The 19,547-nt window shown below is 37.6% G+C and overlaps 1 protein-coding gene across 5 annotated transcripts in view; it reads left to right on the top strand.

Annotated features, from left to right (window-relative positions):
* MICU3 (mitochondrial calcium uptake family member 3) overlaps nt 1-19,547 on the top strand; it is a 478,191-nt gene that overhangs the window by 189,668 nt on the left and 268,976 nt on the right. For all 5 annotated transcript variants that reach the window (XR_008400732.1, XM_053703930.1, XM_053703928.1 and 2 more), the window contains exons 2-3: nt 3,345-3,498; nt 8,460-8,491. Coding sequence is in view for 4 of the 5 variants with exons in the window: in XM_053703930.1 (XP_053559905.1) it covers nt 3,345-3,498; nt 8,460-8,491 (186 nt within the window). In the remaining variant the exon portion in view is untranslated. The remainder of the gene's footprint in view (nt 1-3,344; nt 3,499-8,459; nt 8,492-19,547) is intronic.

The raw sequence follows: 19,547 nt of genomic DNA, 5'->3' as shown, positions 1-19,547 counted from the left end.
GTAAAGTATGCAAAAAATGCTCTATTCAGAGCTATAAGTTACCGCTATGGCTCTCTTATGATACTCAGAGAAAACCTTCAGCGTGTCTGTCGGCAATGACGTAAGGTGGGCGTGGCCTTACGCGTTTCACGGTAAACAACCGCTTCGTCAGAGGCATCAAGCCTCTGACGAAGCGGTTGTTTACCGTGAAACGCGTAAGGCCACGCCCACCTTACGTCATATTTTTATATATATATATGCATATCTAGCATTTCTATATAGATATAGATATAGGTTTACTCTTCACAAATACTAGTGATTATTCCATTTCAGGTCGTTCACTATAACACATTAGACACCATTTTTTATTTCATCAGAATTATTAGGTTCAATCAGAATCATTGTGTTCTATTATAACCATTTAAAATTAGTTCATATAAGTGTGCGCAACTCTTTTTTTACTTTCTAAGGGTAAGATTCACTAGTTGAGTCCACCTTTGGAATTTATATATATATATAGATAGATAGATAGATAGATAGATAGAAATATCTATTGAAAAAAAAAAAAAATTCTATCTGAAGAGCATATGAATACATCAAGTATTTCTGTTGAAAACACATTAAAACATATTAAAAATGAATAAAAATTATATTACATGCTTCGACTGGGAAGGGCTCGAAAGTGTGTGTGTGTGTATATATATATATGTGTGTGTATATATATATATATATATATATTTATATATATATGTGTGTGTGTGTGTGTGTTTATATGAGTATGTATGTATTTACACATCTAAACACATAAATACACATTTATACACACATACAAACACACACACACATATATGTATATATATATATATATATATATATATATATATATATATACCCACACACATATCGGAGCCGTTCCCAGTCAAACACCTTGCCATATTCCACATCTTTTTTTAACCCTTTTAAAACCTTTTTATCTATATGAAATTTATATACGGTATTTTGTATTATTATTTTGGCTTGCGGTCGAGCTCAACCTATAACTTTAAACTTGTAATTCCAGCTTTATATAGTGAGCTAACCCTTCTCTGGTAAATCATTTTTACTTTGGACTTGTAATTTCAAGTGTAATGTTAGCACGGTCAAGCAATAGTGCTTATCATGTACCAGGGTATCATTAGCACGCTACTATTGTAACTGAATATTCGACAGAGTATGATCAAATTTGTAAAATTTGAAAAAAAAACATTTTGCCATAATATTGGCTGATGATCAGTTAAGACAAATAGTATGGAATGGCTGGAGATTTACCTATAAAAAGTGTTCTACCGTTGGTAATATTTTATCCCCATATAAATTGAGAGACCCCAAAAAGGAGCTCAGTTTGTGACTTACATGCAAGAGTATGTACAAGTGTCACCATACCACTTGCATTTCTTGTTCCTACGTTGAGCAGGGGGGCCAAGTTGAATCTTTTACAAATGGGAAAAGCTTTTCAGTAAGATCATATGTAAACTGTCGCTCTAGTTTTGTAGTATATGTGTTCACACTGTAAGCTATAATACATAGGGTGTACCTAGTGGGAAGCTCAAGATAGGATTAGGGAACACTTGCTGAATATAATGAATAAGGAGACAGTGTCATTATTGGCAAAGCACTTTATAGATGTACATCTGGGTGATACTGCCACCTTAAGATGGAAAATAGTGGAAAAAGTTATCCTACCAGAACGAGGGGATGATCGCACTAATTTGTTGTTCAAACATGAAACCTTTTGGATTTTTACCTTGGGACATAATGGTCTTCAATTCTGATATGATAAATTATTGGGATTGATGGAGTTACTACAATATTTAAGTACTTAGTTTTGAATATATTTAGGTTTATAGTTTCTGTAACAGGTAGTAGCTTTCTTTGGGGATTGGCACTAAGAATGAGTGGTTGTTCTATAAAGGTACTTATTATGATTAGAAGAAATAATTTTTAGGTAAGTAGGTTTAGTATATGCTTCATAGCTTTATCTTGTAAGTAAACAATTTGTGGATGTTTAATCTACCAATTATTAATTGAGATATTCACATTATGACATAATTGTTCTATAAATATTTTTTTTACAGAATAATATATGACTATTGGGGTTATTAATTATTTATCATTCTCATATATGGAAAATAGGTATTACTATGTTACTATTTATGAATGAATAATATACATATTCCACCCTTTAGTACCAGTACTGTGCAATTTAAGTCACGTGATTAGTACAACCAATACTTTGCAGGCTTTTGTTTTAAATATTGCACTAGATTCATTGAATGTGTGAGCAGCTATGACTAAGGGTGTATTGCAGAAAAATGTAAGATGCATGTTTTATCCTGTCACCTTTTAAAGGGTTATGAAACCCCCCAAAAAGCATTTTGTGATTGAGACAGAGCATACCATTTTAAAAAAAGTTTAAAATTTTCTTCTTTTATTATATTTGCTTTGTTCCCATGGTATTCTGTGTTAAAGAGATACCTAGGTAGATGTCTGGAGTACTACATGACAGGAAATAGTGCTGCCATCTAGTGCTCTTGCAAATGGATAACATTCTTGCAAAACTGCTTTCATATAGTGTTCCAAAAATGGGCTGGCTCCTAAGCATTTGTCCCTGCCTTTTAACAAAAGATACAAAGAGAATGAAGAAAAATGTATAATAGAAGTAAATTTGAAAGTTGTTTAATCGCATGCGCTATCTGAATCATTGAAGAAAATGTTTGGGTTTTCACTTTTTTATCTGTGTGTGCCAACATTTTTCCTTTCTTTTTTCTTTGTGTATCATTACTCATTATTGTTAATTATAATCTGGCCTTAGTTTTTATCATTGAGCACCAGAGCTTAAAGGGTCATTAAAGCCAGCAGAATGGCGTAATCCACTAATGCTCAATACAAAAAAAACAATACCATAACTCTTTCTCTGACTTTCAAATTATTAGTAGATTTTTTCAGAGAAATTTCAATTGCTTCCACTTTCCTGCCCATTCTCTCATGTGACAGCCATCAGCCAATTACAGACTCATATACGTATAAACTGTGAACTCTTGCACATGCTCAGTATGAGCTGGTGTCTCAGAAAGTGCGCATATAAAAAGACAGAACAAACTGATAATGGAAGTAAACTGGAAAGTTGTTTAAAATTGTATGCTCTATCTGAATCCTGAAGGTTTAATTTGGACTTTAGTGTCCCTTTAATAAATGTACCAGAATATCAGTAAAGCAGTTTGCTAATGTCTAGAAGATACTCTAAGCACTTATATTATTGTTAGCGTCATTATTGTTTTTGTCTTGTTTTTTTTTTAAAGCATGTTATATTTTTTATTTTTTTACAGAGTTCATCAGAAAGACCAGATCTAGAAGATTTAGACATGTATGCAACTTCTCGGGAGCAACGGTTTCGCATTTATGCATCCTTAGAATATGAAGGACAGTTATATATGACCCCAATAGATTTCCTAGAGTCTGTTACAACTGATGAACCAAAAAGTAAGTTTAATTTATATATTTGTTAGCAATCTGCATTTGAAACTAATTTACACTCTTTTAATAATCATAAACATTCAACTTTGTTTCAATGCCAAAAAACCCCATTGATTTTTCCAAAATGAAGGTACTTAAAATGCTGATTTTCATTACACCATCAATGACAATTATCCAAATCAATATAATATTTAGCTTCAGTCATTTTGAATAATTCTCATAAAGTTGTACTCAAATTCTTCTTATGGTAGGTTTTTAAAGGACTGTCTCTAGAATTGCAATAAGTTTCATTTTCTCTTTGTTCCCAATTTGATTTTGGTACGGCCTATAATCCACGAGGAGGGTACATTTGTTTAGAAGTTTTAATTTACAGTGTATAGATACTTCCAAAATTCCTGTATGTATCTGATCTGTCAGAGAATCCCTCAGATAAGTTTGATAAGTCAAAATAAAAAAAATTAAAATTCTCCACAGCTGTGGGATGTCAGTGACTTAAAGGGACAGTCTAGGCCAAAATAAACTTTCATGATTCAGACAGAGCATGTAATTTTAAACAATTTTCCAATTTACTTTTATCACCAATTTGGCTTTGTTCTCTTGGTATTCTTAGTTGAAAGCTTAACCTAGGAGGTTCATATGCTAATTTCTTAAACCTTGAATGCCACATCTTTTCAGAATGCATTTTAACAGTTTTTCACCACTAGAGGGTGTTAGTTCATGTATTTCATATATATAACACTGTGCTCGTGCACGTGAAGTTATCTGGGAGCAGGCAATGATTGGCTAAACTGCAAATCTTTCAAAAGAACTGAAATAAAGGGGCAGTTTGCAGAGGCTTAGATACAAGATAATCACAGAGGTTAAAAGTATAATAATATAACTGTGTTGGTTATGCAAAACTGGGGAATGGGTAATAAAGGGATTATCTATCTTTTAAAACAATACAAATTCTGGTGTAGACTGTCCCTTTAAAAAAAAAAATATTTATGGGGTCAATCACAATCCTTTAAAAAAGTTAGTCTAATACTTTTTCTACAAAATTCACTTAAGACTTTAGAGATTTTTGTAGATAAATCATGTTATAAACCTGTTTACAGGATTGTGATCGACCCCTGTGTGCTGTCAAAGGGACATGAAACCCAACATTTTCATTTCATGATTCAGACAGAACATACAATTTTAAACAACTTTCCACTGTACTTCTGTTATCTAATTTGCTTCATTCTCATGGTAGCCTTTGTTAAAAAGCATACCTAGGTAGGCTCTGGTCCAGCAATGCACAATGCACTACTGGAAGCTTGCTGCTGATTGGTTGGTGCATATATTTGCCTCTTTTCATTGGCTCACGCAATATGTTCAGCAAACTTCCAGAAGTGTGTTGCTGCTCCTTTGAAAAAGGATACCAAGAGAATGAAGCACATTTGATAATAGAAGTAAATTGGAAAGTTGTTTAAAATTGTATTTTCTATCTAAATCACAAAAAGAAAAAAATGTGGGTTTTATATTCCTTTGTCAGATCATGTAGATAAACTAATTTGAAGGATTTTTCTTGCATACAACCTAAAGGAAAAGAGATTATAGCAATTCCTTCAAGAAATGTAAAGAAACCTTGCAGATAGCACTATAAAGTATGCAATCAGATCTTTAGAAATCTTTATGCTTAAAGTATTGAAACATTTTTAAAATTATTTAAATTTAGAGATTTTATTACAACTTTCAAGGGCATTTCTAGTCTACAAATTACGTTTTCATTTGTTAAAGCATGTCATTTTAAACCTAGCAAGTCTGTAATGCTGTAAACACATACATAAAGTAGCACTCAGAGGCTATGGAGCACTGCTGTTCCTAAGCAGAAACTGCTGATGACCCAATCAGCAGTGCTAGTTTGGGTCAGCAGTATTTTCCTCATGGGAATAGCAGTTGTTTGTGGCTCCAGAGCAGCACTTGAACCCTTTAAGCTAATGTTAATAGCTATTCTGTTTAGCTATGAGTTGCCTCATGACTACAGCACTCTATGTGAAAATAAAGTCATATGGCAAAAGCTATCAAACCCAGGTCACTTAATAAGTTCCCAAGCTTTCTAGGAAGTCTAAAAATACAATGCAGTGCAAAAGCTAAACTGAGAATGAACTCACATCCTCCAAATAAGGATGCCTTAATAATCCCTAATGGGATCAATGTATGTATTTCTGGAAGCCATCCAGCAAGAAGAGGCCTTTTTATTTATGGGAAAATTGGAAAACAGTCTTCAAGCTTGATTGAAATGGTAGAATGAGGGTCCAGACTAAATTGTGGTCTGAATATCTTATGTTTGGACTCCCTTAGTGTGGAATGGGAATTCCCTTGGAAAAAGAGTGGTCACATAGGATGTGGTACATTGTTCTGGAGGATCATGCTGTAATTATCTATGGGTGGAAGGGTTCTCTGGTGCATTACTGTTTTAAATGATTAGCTATCATGAGTATTCTGTGCTATTTTATTTTTTTGTAACGGGGAATTACTCCATAAATGTATTTGAAGTCAGCACTTACATGCATAAAGCATTCAGTCTTCAAATATTTCATAAAGGCACATTAAAACCTCTGAGTGCACATAACTTTCAACTTGTAATATCAGCTGTGCCAAACTTCTCTGGTAATTCTGTTTTACCATGGATTTGTAATCTTAGCATTTTCCTATGATATTAGTATAGTGCTACACTTGTACTCTAGTCCTTATATATACATGTATATATATATATATATATATATATATATATATATATATATATATATATATATATATTAGAAACTTTAAAATGAGTTAGATATATTTTATAATGAAACTTAAAAGGTGAAACTAATATATGAGATAGTCTCATTACATGTAAAGCAAGATAGTTCAAGCTGTGATTTGTCATAATTGTGATGATTATGGCTTACAGCTCATGAAAACCCCAAATCCACAATCTCAGAAAATTAGAATTTTGTGAAAAGGTGCAATATTCTAGGCTCAAAGTGTCCCACTATAATTAGCTAAGTAAGCCATAACACCTGCAAAGGGTTCCTGAATCCTGAGTCTTTAAATGGTCTCTCAGTCTGGTTCAGTAGGAATCACAATCATGGGAAAGACTGCTGACCTGACAGTTGTGCAGAAAACCATCATTGACACCCTCTATAAGGAGGGAAAGCCTCAAAAGGTAATTGCAAAAGAAGTTGGATGTTCCCAAAGTGCTGTATCAAACCAAATTAATAGAAAGTTATGTGGAAGGGAAAAGTGTGGAAGAAAAAGGTGCACAAGCAGCAGGGATGACCGCAGCCTGGAGAGGATTGTCAGGAAAAGGCCATTCAAAAGTGTTGGGGACTTTCACAAGGAGTGGACTGAGGCTGGAGTCAGTGCATCAAGAGCCACCACACACGGACAGATCCTGGACATGGGCTTCAAATGTCGTATTCCTCTTGTCAAGCCACTTCTGAACAACAAACAATGTCAGAAGCATCTTAGCTGGGCTAAAGAAAAACAGACCTGGTCTATTGCTCAGTGGTCCAAAGTCCTGTTTTCTGATGAGAGCAAATTTTGCATCTCATTTGGAAACCAAGAACCCAGAGTATGGAGGAAGAATGGAGAGGCACACACTGCAAGATGCTTGAAGTCCAGTGTGAGGTTTCCAAGACGCTTCTGACGTTGTTTGTTGTTCAGGAGTGGCTTGACCAAAGGAATATGACATTTGAAGCCCATGTCCAGGATCCATCTGTGTGTGGTGGCTCTTGATGCACTCACTCCAGCCTCAGTCCACTCCTTGTGAAAGTCCCCAACACTTTTGAATGACCTTTTCCTGACAATCCTCTCCAGGCTGCGGCCATCCCTACTGCTTGTGCACCTTTTTCTTCCACACTTTTCCCTTCCACATAACTTTCTATTAATGTGCTTTGATACAGTACTTTGGGAACATCCAACTTATTTTGCAATTACCTTTTGATGCTTTCCCTCCTTATGGAGGATGTCAATGATGGTTTTCTGCACAACTGTCAGGTCAGCAGTCTTTCCTATGATTGTGATTCCTACTGAACCAGACTTAGAGACCATGTAAAGTCTCAGGAACCCTTTGCAGGTGTTATGGCTTAATTAGCTGATTAGAGTGGGACACTTTGAGCCTAGACTATTGCACCTTTTCACAATATTCTAATTTTCTGAGATTGTGGATTTGAGGCTTTCATGAGCTGTAAGCCATAATCATCACAATTATGACAAATCACGGCTTGAACTATCTTGCTTTGCATGTAATGAATCTACTCATATATTAGTTTCACCTTTTAAAGGGACAGTCTAGGCCAAAATAAACTTTCATCATTCAGATAGGGCATGTAATTTTAAACAATTCTCCACTTTACTTTTATCACCAATTTTGCTTTGTTCTTTTGGTATTCTTAGTTGAAAGCTTAACCTAGGAGGTTCATATGCTAATTTCTTAGACCTTGAAGGCCACCTCTTTTCAGAATGCATTTTAACAGTTTTTCACCACTAGAGGGTGTAAGTTCATGTGTTTCATATAGATAATACTGTGCTCGTGCACGTGAAGTTATCTGGGAGCAGGCACTGATTGGCTAAACTGCAAGTCTGTCAAAAGAACTGAAATAAAGGGGCAGTTTGCGAGGCTTAGATACAAGATAATCACTAAGGTTAAAAATATATTAATATAACTGTGTTGGTTATGCAGAACTGGGGAATGGGTAATAAAGGGATTTTCTATCTATTAAAACAATGACAATTCTGGTGTAGACTGTCCCTTTAAGTTGCATTAGTGAAATAAATGAACTTTTGCACAATATTCTAATTTTTCGAGTTTCACTTGTAGTAGCTACCTCTAAACTTGTAAGATTTGGCCAGCCAAGAAATCCATTTTTCTTTTGCAAATGAAATACCTAGCAAACACATGAACCTTGCCCTTTAAATAAGTAATATTTTTTTTTTTATCACTTTAATTTTAGGTCCTAAACAATGGAAGACAATTTCAAAACAGGTGAGTTTACAGCATTTACATTGTATATGATACATTTAAAACATAATACATATATATTTATATGTGTGTGTGTATAGATAGATAGATGTGTGTTCAATATGTAATAATGTAATAATGAATTGTCTTTTGTCCATATACAACTGTTAAATTAATAGTGTCCTTGGTACAGAATTAGTGACAACGGTTCAGTTAACATACGGCTAGATTACGAGTTCGGCGTTAGCTTTAAAAAGCAGCGTTAAGGGGTCCTAACGCTGCTTTTTAACGCCTGCTGGTATTACAAGTCTGGCAGGTACAGGTGTACCGCTCACTTTTTTTCCGCGACTTTTCCATACCGCAAATCCCCTTACGTCAATTGGGTATCCTATCTTTTTAATGGGATTTTCCTAACGCTGGTATTACAAGTCTTGGAAGAAGTGAGCGGTACAGCCTCTACCTCCAAGACTCCTACCGCATATAAAAGTCAGTAGTTAAGAGTTTTATGGGCTAACGCCGGAACATAAAGCTCTTAACTAAAGTGCTACAAAGTACACTAACACCCATAAACTACCTATGAACCCCTAAACCGAGGCCCCCCCCACATCGCAAACACTAAAATACATTTTTTAACCCCTAATCTGCCGACCGGACATCGCCGCCACCTACATTATACTTATGAACCCCTAATCTTGTGCCCCTAACATCGCCGACACCTACATTATATTTATTAACCCCTAATCTGCCCCCCCAACATCGCCACCACCTACCTACACTTATTAACCCCTAATCTGCCGACCGGACATCGCCACCACTATAATAAATGTATTAACCCCTAAACCGCCGCACTCCCACCTCGCAAACACTATAATAAATTTTATTAACCCTTAATCTGCCATCCCTAACATCGCGGCCACCTACCTACAATTATTAACCCCTAATCTCCCGTCCCCAACGTCGCCGCTACTATAATAAAGTTATTAACCCCTAAACCTAAGTCTAACCCTAACACCCCCCTAAGTTAAAAATAATTTAAATAAATCTAAATAAAATTACTATAATTAAATAAATTAATCCTATTTAAAACTAAATACTTACCTATAAAATAAACCCTAATATAGCTACAATATAACTAATAGTTACATTGTAGCTGGCTTAGGATTTATATTTATTTTACAGGCAACTTTGTATTTATTTTAACTAGGTACAATATCTTTTAAATAGTTAATAACTATTTAATAGCTACCTAGTTAAAATAATTACAAAATTACCTGTAAAATAAATCCTAACCTAAGTTACAAATACACCTAACACAACACTATCAATAAATTAATTAAATAAATTAACTACAAATATCTAAAATAAAATACAATTAAATAAACTAAACTATATTACAAAAAAAACAAACACTAAATTACAAAAAATTAAAAAATAATTAAATTAAACCTAATCTAAGCCCCCTAATAAAATAAAAAAGCCCCCCAAAATAACAAAATTCCCTATCCTAAACTAAATTACAAAGTAATCAGCTCTTTTACCAGGCCTTAAAAGGGCTTTTTGCTGGGTATTGCCCCAAAGTAATCAGCTCTTTTACCTGTAAAAAAAAGAAATACAATACCCTCCCCAACATTACAACCCACCACCCACACACCCCTACTCTAAAACCCACCCGATCCCCCCTTAAAAATACCTAACACTACCCCATTGAAGATCACCCTACCTTGAGCTGTCTTCAGCCAGCTGAGCACCGATGGGGCAAAAGAAGACATCCGGACCGGCACAAGTCTTCATCCTATCCGGCCAGAAGTCTTCATCCGATCGGGGCAGAAGAGGTCCTCCATCCAGCAGAAGTCTTCATCCAAGCGGCATCTTCTATCTTCATCCATCCGGCGCGGAGCGGGTCCATCTTCAAGACATCCGACGCGGAGCATCCTCTTCTTTCCGACGACTAACGACGAATGAAGGTTCCTTTAAATGACGTCATCCAAGATGGCGTCCCTCGAATTCCGATTGGCTGATAGGATTCTATCAGCCAATCGGAATTAAGGTAGGAAAAATCCGATCGGTTGATTTAATCAGCCAATAGGATTGAAGTTGAATCCGATTGGCTGATTGGATTGACCTCGCATTCTATTGGCTGATCGAATCAGCCAATCAGATTGATGTCTTGAAGATGGACCCGCTCCGCGCCGGATGGATGAAGATAGAAGATGCCGCTTGGATGAAGACTTCTGCTGGATGGAGGACCTCTTCTGCCCTGATCGGATGAAGACTTCTGGCCGGATCGGATGAAGACTTGTACCGGTCCGGATGTCCTCTTCTGCCCCATCGGTGCCCGGCTGGCTGAAGACGGCTCAAGGTAGGGTGATATTCAATGGGGTAATGTTAGGTTTTTTAAGGGGGGATCGGGTGGGTTTTAGAGTAGGGGTGTGTGGGTGGTGGGTTGTAATGTTGGGGGGGTATTGTATTTCTTTTTTTTACAGGTAAAAGAGTTGATTACTTTGGGGCAATGCCCCGCAAAAACCCCTTTTAAGGGCTGGTAAAAGAGCTGGTTACTTTGGGGCAATGCCCCGCAAAAGGCCCTTTTAAGGGCTATTTGTAATTTAGTGTAGGGTAGGGAATTTTATTATTTTGGGGGGCTTTTTTATTTTATTAGGAGGATTAGATTAGGTGTAATTAGATTAAACTTCTTGTAATATTTTTTTATTTTTTGTAATTTAGTGTTTGTTTGTTTTTGTACTATAATTTAGTTTATTTAATTGTACAGGGAGTGCAGAATTATTAGGCAAGTTGTATTTTTGAGGATTAATTTTATTATTGAACAACAACCATGTTCTCAATGAACCCAAAAAACTCATTAATATCAAAGCTGAATAGTTTTGGAAGTAGTTTTTAGTTTGTTTTTAGTTATAGCTATTTTAGGGGGATATCTGTGTGTGCAGGTGACTATTACTGTGCATAATTATTAGGCAACTTAACAAAAAACAAATATATACCCATTTCAATTATTTATTTTTTACCAGTGAAACAAATATAACATCTCAACATTCACAAATATACATTTCTGACATTCAAAAACAAAACAAAAACAAATCAGTGACCAATATAGCCACCTTTCTTTGCAAGGACACTCAAAAGCCTGCCATCCATGGATTCTGTCAGTGTTTTGATCTGTTCACCATCAACATTGCGTGCAGCAGCAACCACAGCCTCCCAGACACTGTTCAGAGAGGTGTACTGTTTTCCCTCCTTGTAAATCTCATATTTGATGATGGACCACAAGTTCTCAATGGGGTTCAGATCAGGTGAACAAGGAGGCCATGTCATTAGATTTTCTTCTTTTATACCCTTTCTTGCCAGCCACGTTGTGGAGTACTTGGACGCGTGTGATGGAGCATTGTCCTGCATGAAAATCATGTTTTTCTTGAAGGATGCAGACTTCTTCCTGTACCACTGCTTGAAGAAGGTGTCTTCCAGAAACTGGCAGTAGGACTGGGAGTTGAGCTTGACTCCATCCTCAACCCGAAAAGGCCCCACAAGCTCATCTTTGATGATACCAGCCCAAACCAGTACTCCACCTCCACCTTGCTGGCATCTGAGTCGGACTGGAGCTCTCTGCCCTTTACCAATCCAGCCACGGGCCCATCAAGACTCACTCTCATTTCATCAGTCCATAAAACCTTAGAAAAATCAGTCTTGAGATATTTTTTGGCCCAGTCTTGACGTTTCAGCTTGTGTGTCTTGTTCAGTGGTGGTCGTCTTTCAGCCTTTCTTACCTTGGCCATGTCTCTGAGTATTGCACACCTTGTGCTTTTGGGCACTCCAGTGATGTTGCAGCTCTGAAATATGGCCAAACTGGTGGCAAGTGGCATCTTGGCAGCTGCACGCTTGACTTTTCTCAGTTCATGGGCAGTTATTTTGCGCCTTGGTTTTTCCACACGCTTCTTGCGACCCTGTTGACTATTTTGAATGAAACGCTTGATTGTTCGATGATCACGCTTCAGAAGCTTTGCAATTTTAAGAGTGCTGCATCCCTCTGCAAGATATCTCACTATTTTTGACTTTTCTGAGCCTGTCAAGTCCTTCTTTTGACCCATTTTGCCAAAGGAAAGGAAGTTGCCTAATAATTATGCACACCTGATATAGAGTGTTGATGTCATTAGACCACACCCCTTCTCATTACAGAGATGCACATCACCTAATATGCTTAATTGGTAGTAGGCTTTCGAGCCTATACAGCTTGGAGTAAGACAACATGCATAAAGAGGATGATGTGGTCAAAATACTAATTTGCCTAATAATTCTGCACTCCCTGTATTTTATTTTAGATAATTGTAGTTAATTTACTTAATTTATTGATAGGGTAGTGTTAGGTGTATTTGTAACTTAGGATTTATTTTACAGGTAATTTTGTAATTATTTTAACTAGGTAGCTATTAAATAGTTATTAACTATTTAATAGCTATTGTACCTAGTTAAAATAAATACAAAGTTGCCTGTAAAATAAATATAAATCCTAAATTAGCTACAATGTAACTATTAGTTATATTGTAGCTATATTAGGGTTTATTTTATAGGTAAGTATTTAGTTTTAAATAGGAATAATTTATTTAATTATAGTAATTTTATTTAGATTTATTAAAAATAGATTTAAGTTAGGGGGGTGTTAGGGTTAGGCTTGGACTTAGGTTTAGAGGTTAATAGATTTATTATAGTGGCGGCGATGTCCGGTCGGCAGAATAGGGGTTAATAATTGTAGTTAGGTGGCAGTGACGTTGTGGGCGGCAGATTAGGGGTTAATAACTATAATGTAGGTGTCGGCGATGTTGGGGGCAGCAGATTAGGGGTACATAGGTATAATGTAGGTGGCGGCGGTTTACGGAGCAGCAGATTAGGGGTTAATAATATTATGCAGGTGTCGGCGATGTTGGGGGCGGCAGATTAGGGGTTAATAAGTGTAAGGTTAGGGGTGTTTAGACTCTGGGTTCATGTTAGGGTGTTAGGTGTAGACTTAGAAAGTATTTTCCCATAGGAATCAATGGGGCTGCGTTAGGAGCTGAACGCTGCTTTTTCGCAGGTGTTAGTTTTTTTTTTCAGCCGATTCTGCCCCATTGTCTCCTATGGGGAAATCGTGCACGAGCACGTTTAGCCAGCTTACCGCTACCGTAAGCAACACTGGAATTACAGGTAGAAGTGCGCTAAATTTGCTCAACGCTCACTTTTCTGAGGCTAACGCAGCCATTCAGAAAACTTGTAATACGTGCATTGTTTAAAGTGTGCGCTGGAAAAAAAGGAGCGTTAGCAACGCACGGCTTTACCGACAAAACTTGTAATCTAGCCGATAGTCTCTCAGTAAAAGGTGAAAAGCTTTATGAAAACAGTTTGCATTGCCTTTAAATGAAGAACTACTAAATACAGAAGAATTGAAAAAATTACAAATACACAATAAAAAGACAATACAATAGCACTTGCTTTGAATTTGAAATGAGAAGTAGATTTTATTTTGGAAAATGTCAAAGTTAATTCAATTTTACCAACCCTGTAGCATGTGACAGCTATCAGCCAATCACAAAATGCATATACATATATACTGTGTACTTTTGCACATGCTCAGTCAGAATTACATGTTTGTAATATGTAAAGTATGTCTTTTATCTGTTTAATTAGCAATCAAAAGTGTTAGAATCCGTTTTAATTTGTACACACTAGTATATGAGATAACATTCGGCTAGATTACGAGTTGTGCGTTAAGGTAAAAAAGCAGCGTTAAGAGGTCCTAACGCTGCTTTTTTACGCCCGCTGGTATTACGAGTCTTTAAGGTTTAGGGTCACCGCACACATCTTTGGCCTTACCGCAAAACGACTTACGTAAACTTAATAAAGTCTTTTTTCTATGGGACTTCCATAGCGCCGGTATTACAAGCCTGTCCTGGGAGGCCAAAAAGTGAGCGGTACACCCTACCCTGTCAAGAGTCCTAACGCATTTAAAAGTCAGTAGTTATGAGTTTTATGGGCTAACGCTGTAACATAAAACTCATAACTAAAGTGCTAAAAAGTACACTAACACCCATAAACTACCTATTAACCCCTAAACTGAGGCCCTCCTGCATCGCAAACACTATAATAAAAATTTTAACCCCTAATCTGCCGCTCCGGACACCGCCGCCACCTACATTATATTTATGAACCCCTAATCTGCTACCCACAACATCGCCGACACCTACATTATATTTATTAACCCCTAATCTGCCACCCCGACATCGCCGACAACTACATTATAATTATTAACCCCTAATCTGTCGCTCTGGACACCGCCACCACCTACATTATATGTATTAACCCCAATCTGCTGCCCCAAACATCGCCGACACCTACATACTATTTATTAACCCCTAATCTGCCGCCCCCAATGTCGCCGCAACCTACTTACTATTTATTAACCCCTAATCTGCCACCCCCAACGTCGCTGCCACTATATTAAAGTTATTAACCCCTAAACCTAAGTCTTACCCTAACCCTAACACCCCCTAACTTAAATATAATTACAATAAATCTAAATAAATATTACTATCATTAACTAAATTATTCATATTTAAAACTAAATACTTACCTGTAAAATAAACCCTAAGAATGCTACAATATAACTAATAGTTACATTGTAGCTATCTTAGGGTTTATTTTTATTTTTTTTAAGGGTGTATTGGGTGGGTTTTATTTTTAGGTTAGGGACTTTGGGCTGCAATAGAGCTAACTTCCCTTTTAAGGGCAATGCCCATCCAAATGCCCTTTTCAGGGCAATAGGGAGCTTAGGTTTTTTTAGATAGTATTTTATTTGGTTGTGTGGGTGGTGGGTTTTACTGTTGGGGGGGTTGTTTGTATTTTTTAATAAATAGTATGTAGTTGTCAGCGATGTTGGGGGCAGCAGATTAGGGGTTAATACATATAATGTAGGTGGCGGCGGTGTCCGAAGGGGCAGATTAGGGGTTAATAATTATAATGTAGGTGTCGGCAATGTCGGGGGTGGCAGATTAGGGTTAATAAGTGTAAGATTAGGGGTGTTTAGACTCAGGGTTCATGTTAGGGTGTTAGGTGTAGACATACATTTTATTTCCCTATAGGAATCAATGGGGCTGCGTTACTGAGTTTTACGCTGCTTTTTTGCAGGTGTTAGACTTTTTCTCAGCAGGCTCTCCCCGTTGATTCCTATATGGAAATCGTGCACAAGCACGTACGACCAGCTCACCGCTGAATTAAGCAGCGCTGGTATTGGAGTGCGGTAATGAGCAAAATTTCGCTCAACGCTCAGTTCTTGTCTTTTAACGATGTGTTTCTGAAAACTTGTAATACCAGCGCTGCAGGTAAGTGAGCGGTGAGACAAAACTGCTCGTTAGCACCGCATAGCCTCTAATGCAAAACTCGTAATCTGGGCCATTATTCTTAGCAAATATAAAGCATGCATTGAAAGTGTGATTCTCCTCATCCATTTTTTTGCTAATTCCTACTGAGCATGCATGATTTAAAGGGACTGTATACACCAAATTTCATATAACTGCATGTAATAGACACGACTATAAAGAATAATATGAGATATGACTGATATAAAAATCCAGTTTAAAACCTTTTAAAACATACTTAGAAGTTCCTAATTTAGCATTGTTGATGATGTTAGGCTGGGACACCCATTGAAAAGGGTTGAGACCAGACCCTCCCCCCCATTCCCACACACCTGCATATGAAAAGACCCATTATACAAACAGGAGCAAGCTGAAGTCTGTAGACATCAGTATGCATCTGAAATGTTGGGACATAGTTAGGAGTCTGAAAATCAGTGCAATATTATTTAAAAATAAGCAAAACTATACATTTTTACAAAAACACTCCCAGATGGGCTGTAAAAATGGTTCATCTACAAAACATTTATGCAAAGAAAAATCAAGTCTACAATGTCCCTTTAAACTTAGAAAAAATATAATTGAAAAGTTAAAATATTGCTTTTGATAAAAGCCAAAAAATACTTTTAACAGGTCCAATGTGTAGAATTACCAAAGTATGAAAATCCCTTGAAAATATGCCTGAAACTATTAGCAATAATAATGTAAAACAGCTACAACGTAATGACACCCCCATAGCTATCACTACTAGCTTGGCTATCATTTTATGCCTGTTTGTCGGTTTATTAGCCAGCAGCCTGACAGTGATTGCTCCCAATTAATATCAACAACTACTACTATTCATAGAAGCGCTAGCAATCTGATTCTCTATAGCAGTAGTTAAAATGTGTTGTAAGTCATACTTACAAACAGGGGCCTAGATTTGGAGTTTGGCGGTAGATGGGCTGTTAACGCTACGCAGGCTTTTTTCTGGCCGCACCATAAAATTAACTCTGGTATCGAGAGTCCCAAAAAATGCTGCGTTAGGCTCCAAAAAAGGAGCGTAGAGCATTTTTACCACAAATGCAACTCTCGATACCAGAGTTGCTTACGGACGCGGCCAGCCTCAAAAACGTGCTCGTGCACGATTCTCCCATAGGAAATAATGGGGCTGTTTGAGCTGAAAAAAAAACCTAACACCTGCAAAAAAGCAGCGTTCAGCTCCTAACGCAGCCCCATTGTTTCCTATGGGCAAACACTTCCTACGTCTGCACCTAACACTCTAACATGTACCCCGAGTCTAAACACCCCTAACCTTACACTTATTAACCCCTAATCTGCCGCCCCCGCTATCGCTGACCCCGCATATTATTATTAACCCCTAATCTGCCGCTCCGTAAACCGCCGCAACTTACATTATCCCTATGTACCCCTAATCTGCTGCCCCTAACACTGCCGACCCCTATATTATATTTATTAACCCCTAACCTGCCCCCCACAACGTCGCCGCCAGCTACTTACAATAATTAACCCCTAATCTGCCGACCGCAAAGCGCCGCCACCTACGTTATCCTTATGTACCCCTAATCTGCTGCCCCTAACACCGCCGACCCCTATATTATATTTATTAACCCCTAACCTGCCCCCCACAACGTCGCCGACACCTGCCTACACTTATTAACCCCTAATCTGCCGAGCGGACCTGAGCGCTACTATAATAAAGTTATTAACCCCTAATCCGCCTCACTAACCCTATCATAAATAGTATTAACCCCTAATCTGCCCTCCCTAACATCGCCGACACCTAACTTCAATTATTAACCCCTAATCTGACGACCGGAGCTCACCGCTATTCTAATAAATGTATTAACCCCTAAAGCTAAGTCTAACCCTAACACTAACACCCCCCTAAGTTAAATATAATTTTAATCTAACGAAATTAATTAACTCTTATTAAATAAATTATTCCTATTTAAAGCTAAATACTTACCTGTAAAATAAATCCTAATATAGCTACAATATAAATTATAATTACATTGTAGCTATTTTAGGATTAATATTTATTTTACAGGCAACTTGGTAATTATTTTAACTAGGTACAATAGCTATTAAATAGTTAAGAACTATTTAATAGTTACCTAGTTAAAATAATAACAAAATTACCTGTAAAATAAGTCCTAACCTAAGTTATAATTAAACCTAACACTACCCTATCAATAAATTAATTAAATTAAATACCTACAATTACCTACAATAAAACCTAACACTACACTATCAATAAATAAATTAAATACAATTTCTACAAATAACTACAATTACATAAACTAACTAAAGTACAAAAAATAAAAAAGAACTAAGTTACAAAAAATAAAAAAATATTTACAAACATTAGAAAAATATTACAACAATTTTAAACTAATTACACCTACTCTAAGCCCCCTAATAAAATAACAAAGACCCCCAAAATAAAAAAATGCCCTACCCTATTCTAAATTAATAAATTTAAAAGCTCTTTTACCTTACCAGCCCTGAACAGGGCCCTTTGCGGGGCATGCCCCAAGAAAATCAGCTCTTTTGCCTGTAAAAAAAACATACAATACCCCTCCCCAACATTACAACCCACCACCCACATACCCCTAATCTAACCCAAACCCCCCTTAAATAAACCTAACACTAAGCCCCTGAAGATCTTCCTACCTTGTCTTCACCTCACCGGGTATCACCGATCGGTCCTGGCTCCGATATCTTCATCCAACCCAAGCGGGGGCTAGACATCCACTGAAGAAGTCCAGAAGAGGGTCCAAAGTCTTCCTCCTATCCGGCAAGAAGAGGACATCCGGACCGGCAAACATCTTCATCCAAGCGGCATCTTCGATCTTCTTCCATCTGGTGCGGAGCGGGTCCATGTTGAAGCAGCCGACGCGGATCCATCCTCTTCTTCCGGCGTCTCCCGACGAATGACGGTTCCTTTAAGGGACGTCATCCAAGATGGCGTCCCTCGAATTCCGATTGGCTGATAGTATTCTATCAGCCAATCGGAATTAAGGTAGGAATATTCTGATTGGCTGATGGAATCAGCCAATCAGAATCAAGTTCAATCCGATTGGCTGATCCAATCAGCCAATCAGATTGAGCTCGCATTCTATTGGCTGATCGGAACAGCCAATAGAATGCGAGCTCAATCTGATTGGCTGATTGGATCAGCCAATCGGATTGAACTTGATTCTGATTGGCTGATTCCATCAGCCAATCAGAATATTCCTACCTTAATTCCGATTGGCTGATAGAATACTATCAGCCAATCGGAATTTGAGGGACGCCATCTTGGGTGACGTCATTTAAAGGAACCGTCATTCGTCGTTCAGTCGTCGGCCAGGATGGATGTTCCGCGGTGGAGGTCTTCAGGATGCTGCCGCTTCGCTCCGGATGGATGCCGCTTGGATGAAGACTTCAATCGGATGGAAGACCTCTTCTGGCCCGCTTGGATGAAGACTTCAGCCGGATCATGGACCTCTTCAGCCCCCCGCTTGGGCTTGGATCAGGACATCGGAGGAGCTCTTCTGGACCGATCGGTGAACCTGGTATGGTGAAGACAAGGTAGGATGATCTTCAGGGGCTTAGTGTTAGGTTTATTTAAGGGGGGTTTGGGTTAGATTAGGCGTATGTGGGTGGTGGGTTGTAATGTTGGGGGGGGGGTATTGTATGTTTTT

Source organism: Bombina bombina, chromosome 2 (genome assembly GCF_027579735.1).
Source record: "Bombina bombina isolate aBomBom1 chromosome 2, aBomBom1.pri, whole genome shotgun sequence".
In the NCBI taxonomy this organism is placed as follows: domain Eukaryota; kingdom Metazoa; phylum Chordata; class Amphibia; order Anura; family Bombinatoridae; genus Bombina; species Bombina bombina.
The sequence above is the reverse complement of the archived record's forward strand: the minus strand, read 5'-3'. Positions and strand labels throughout refer to the sequence as shown.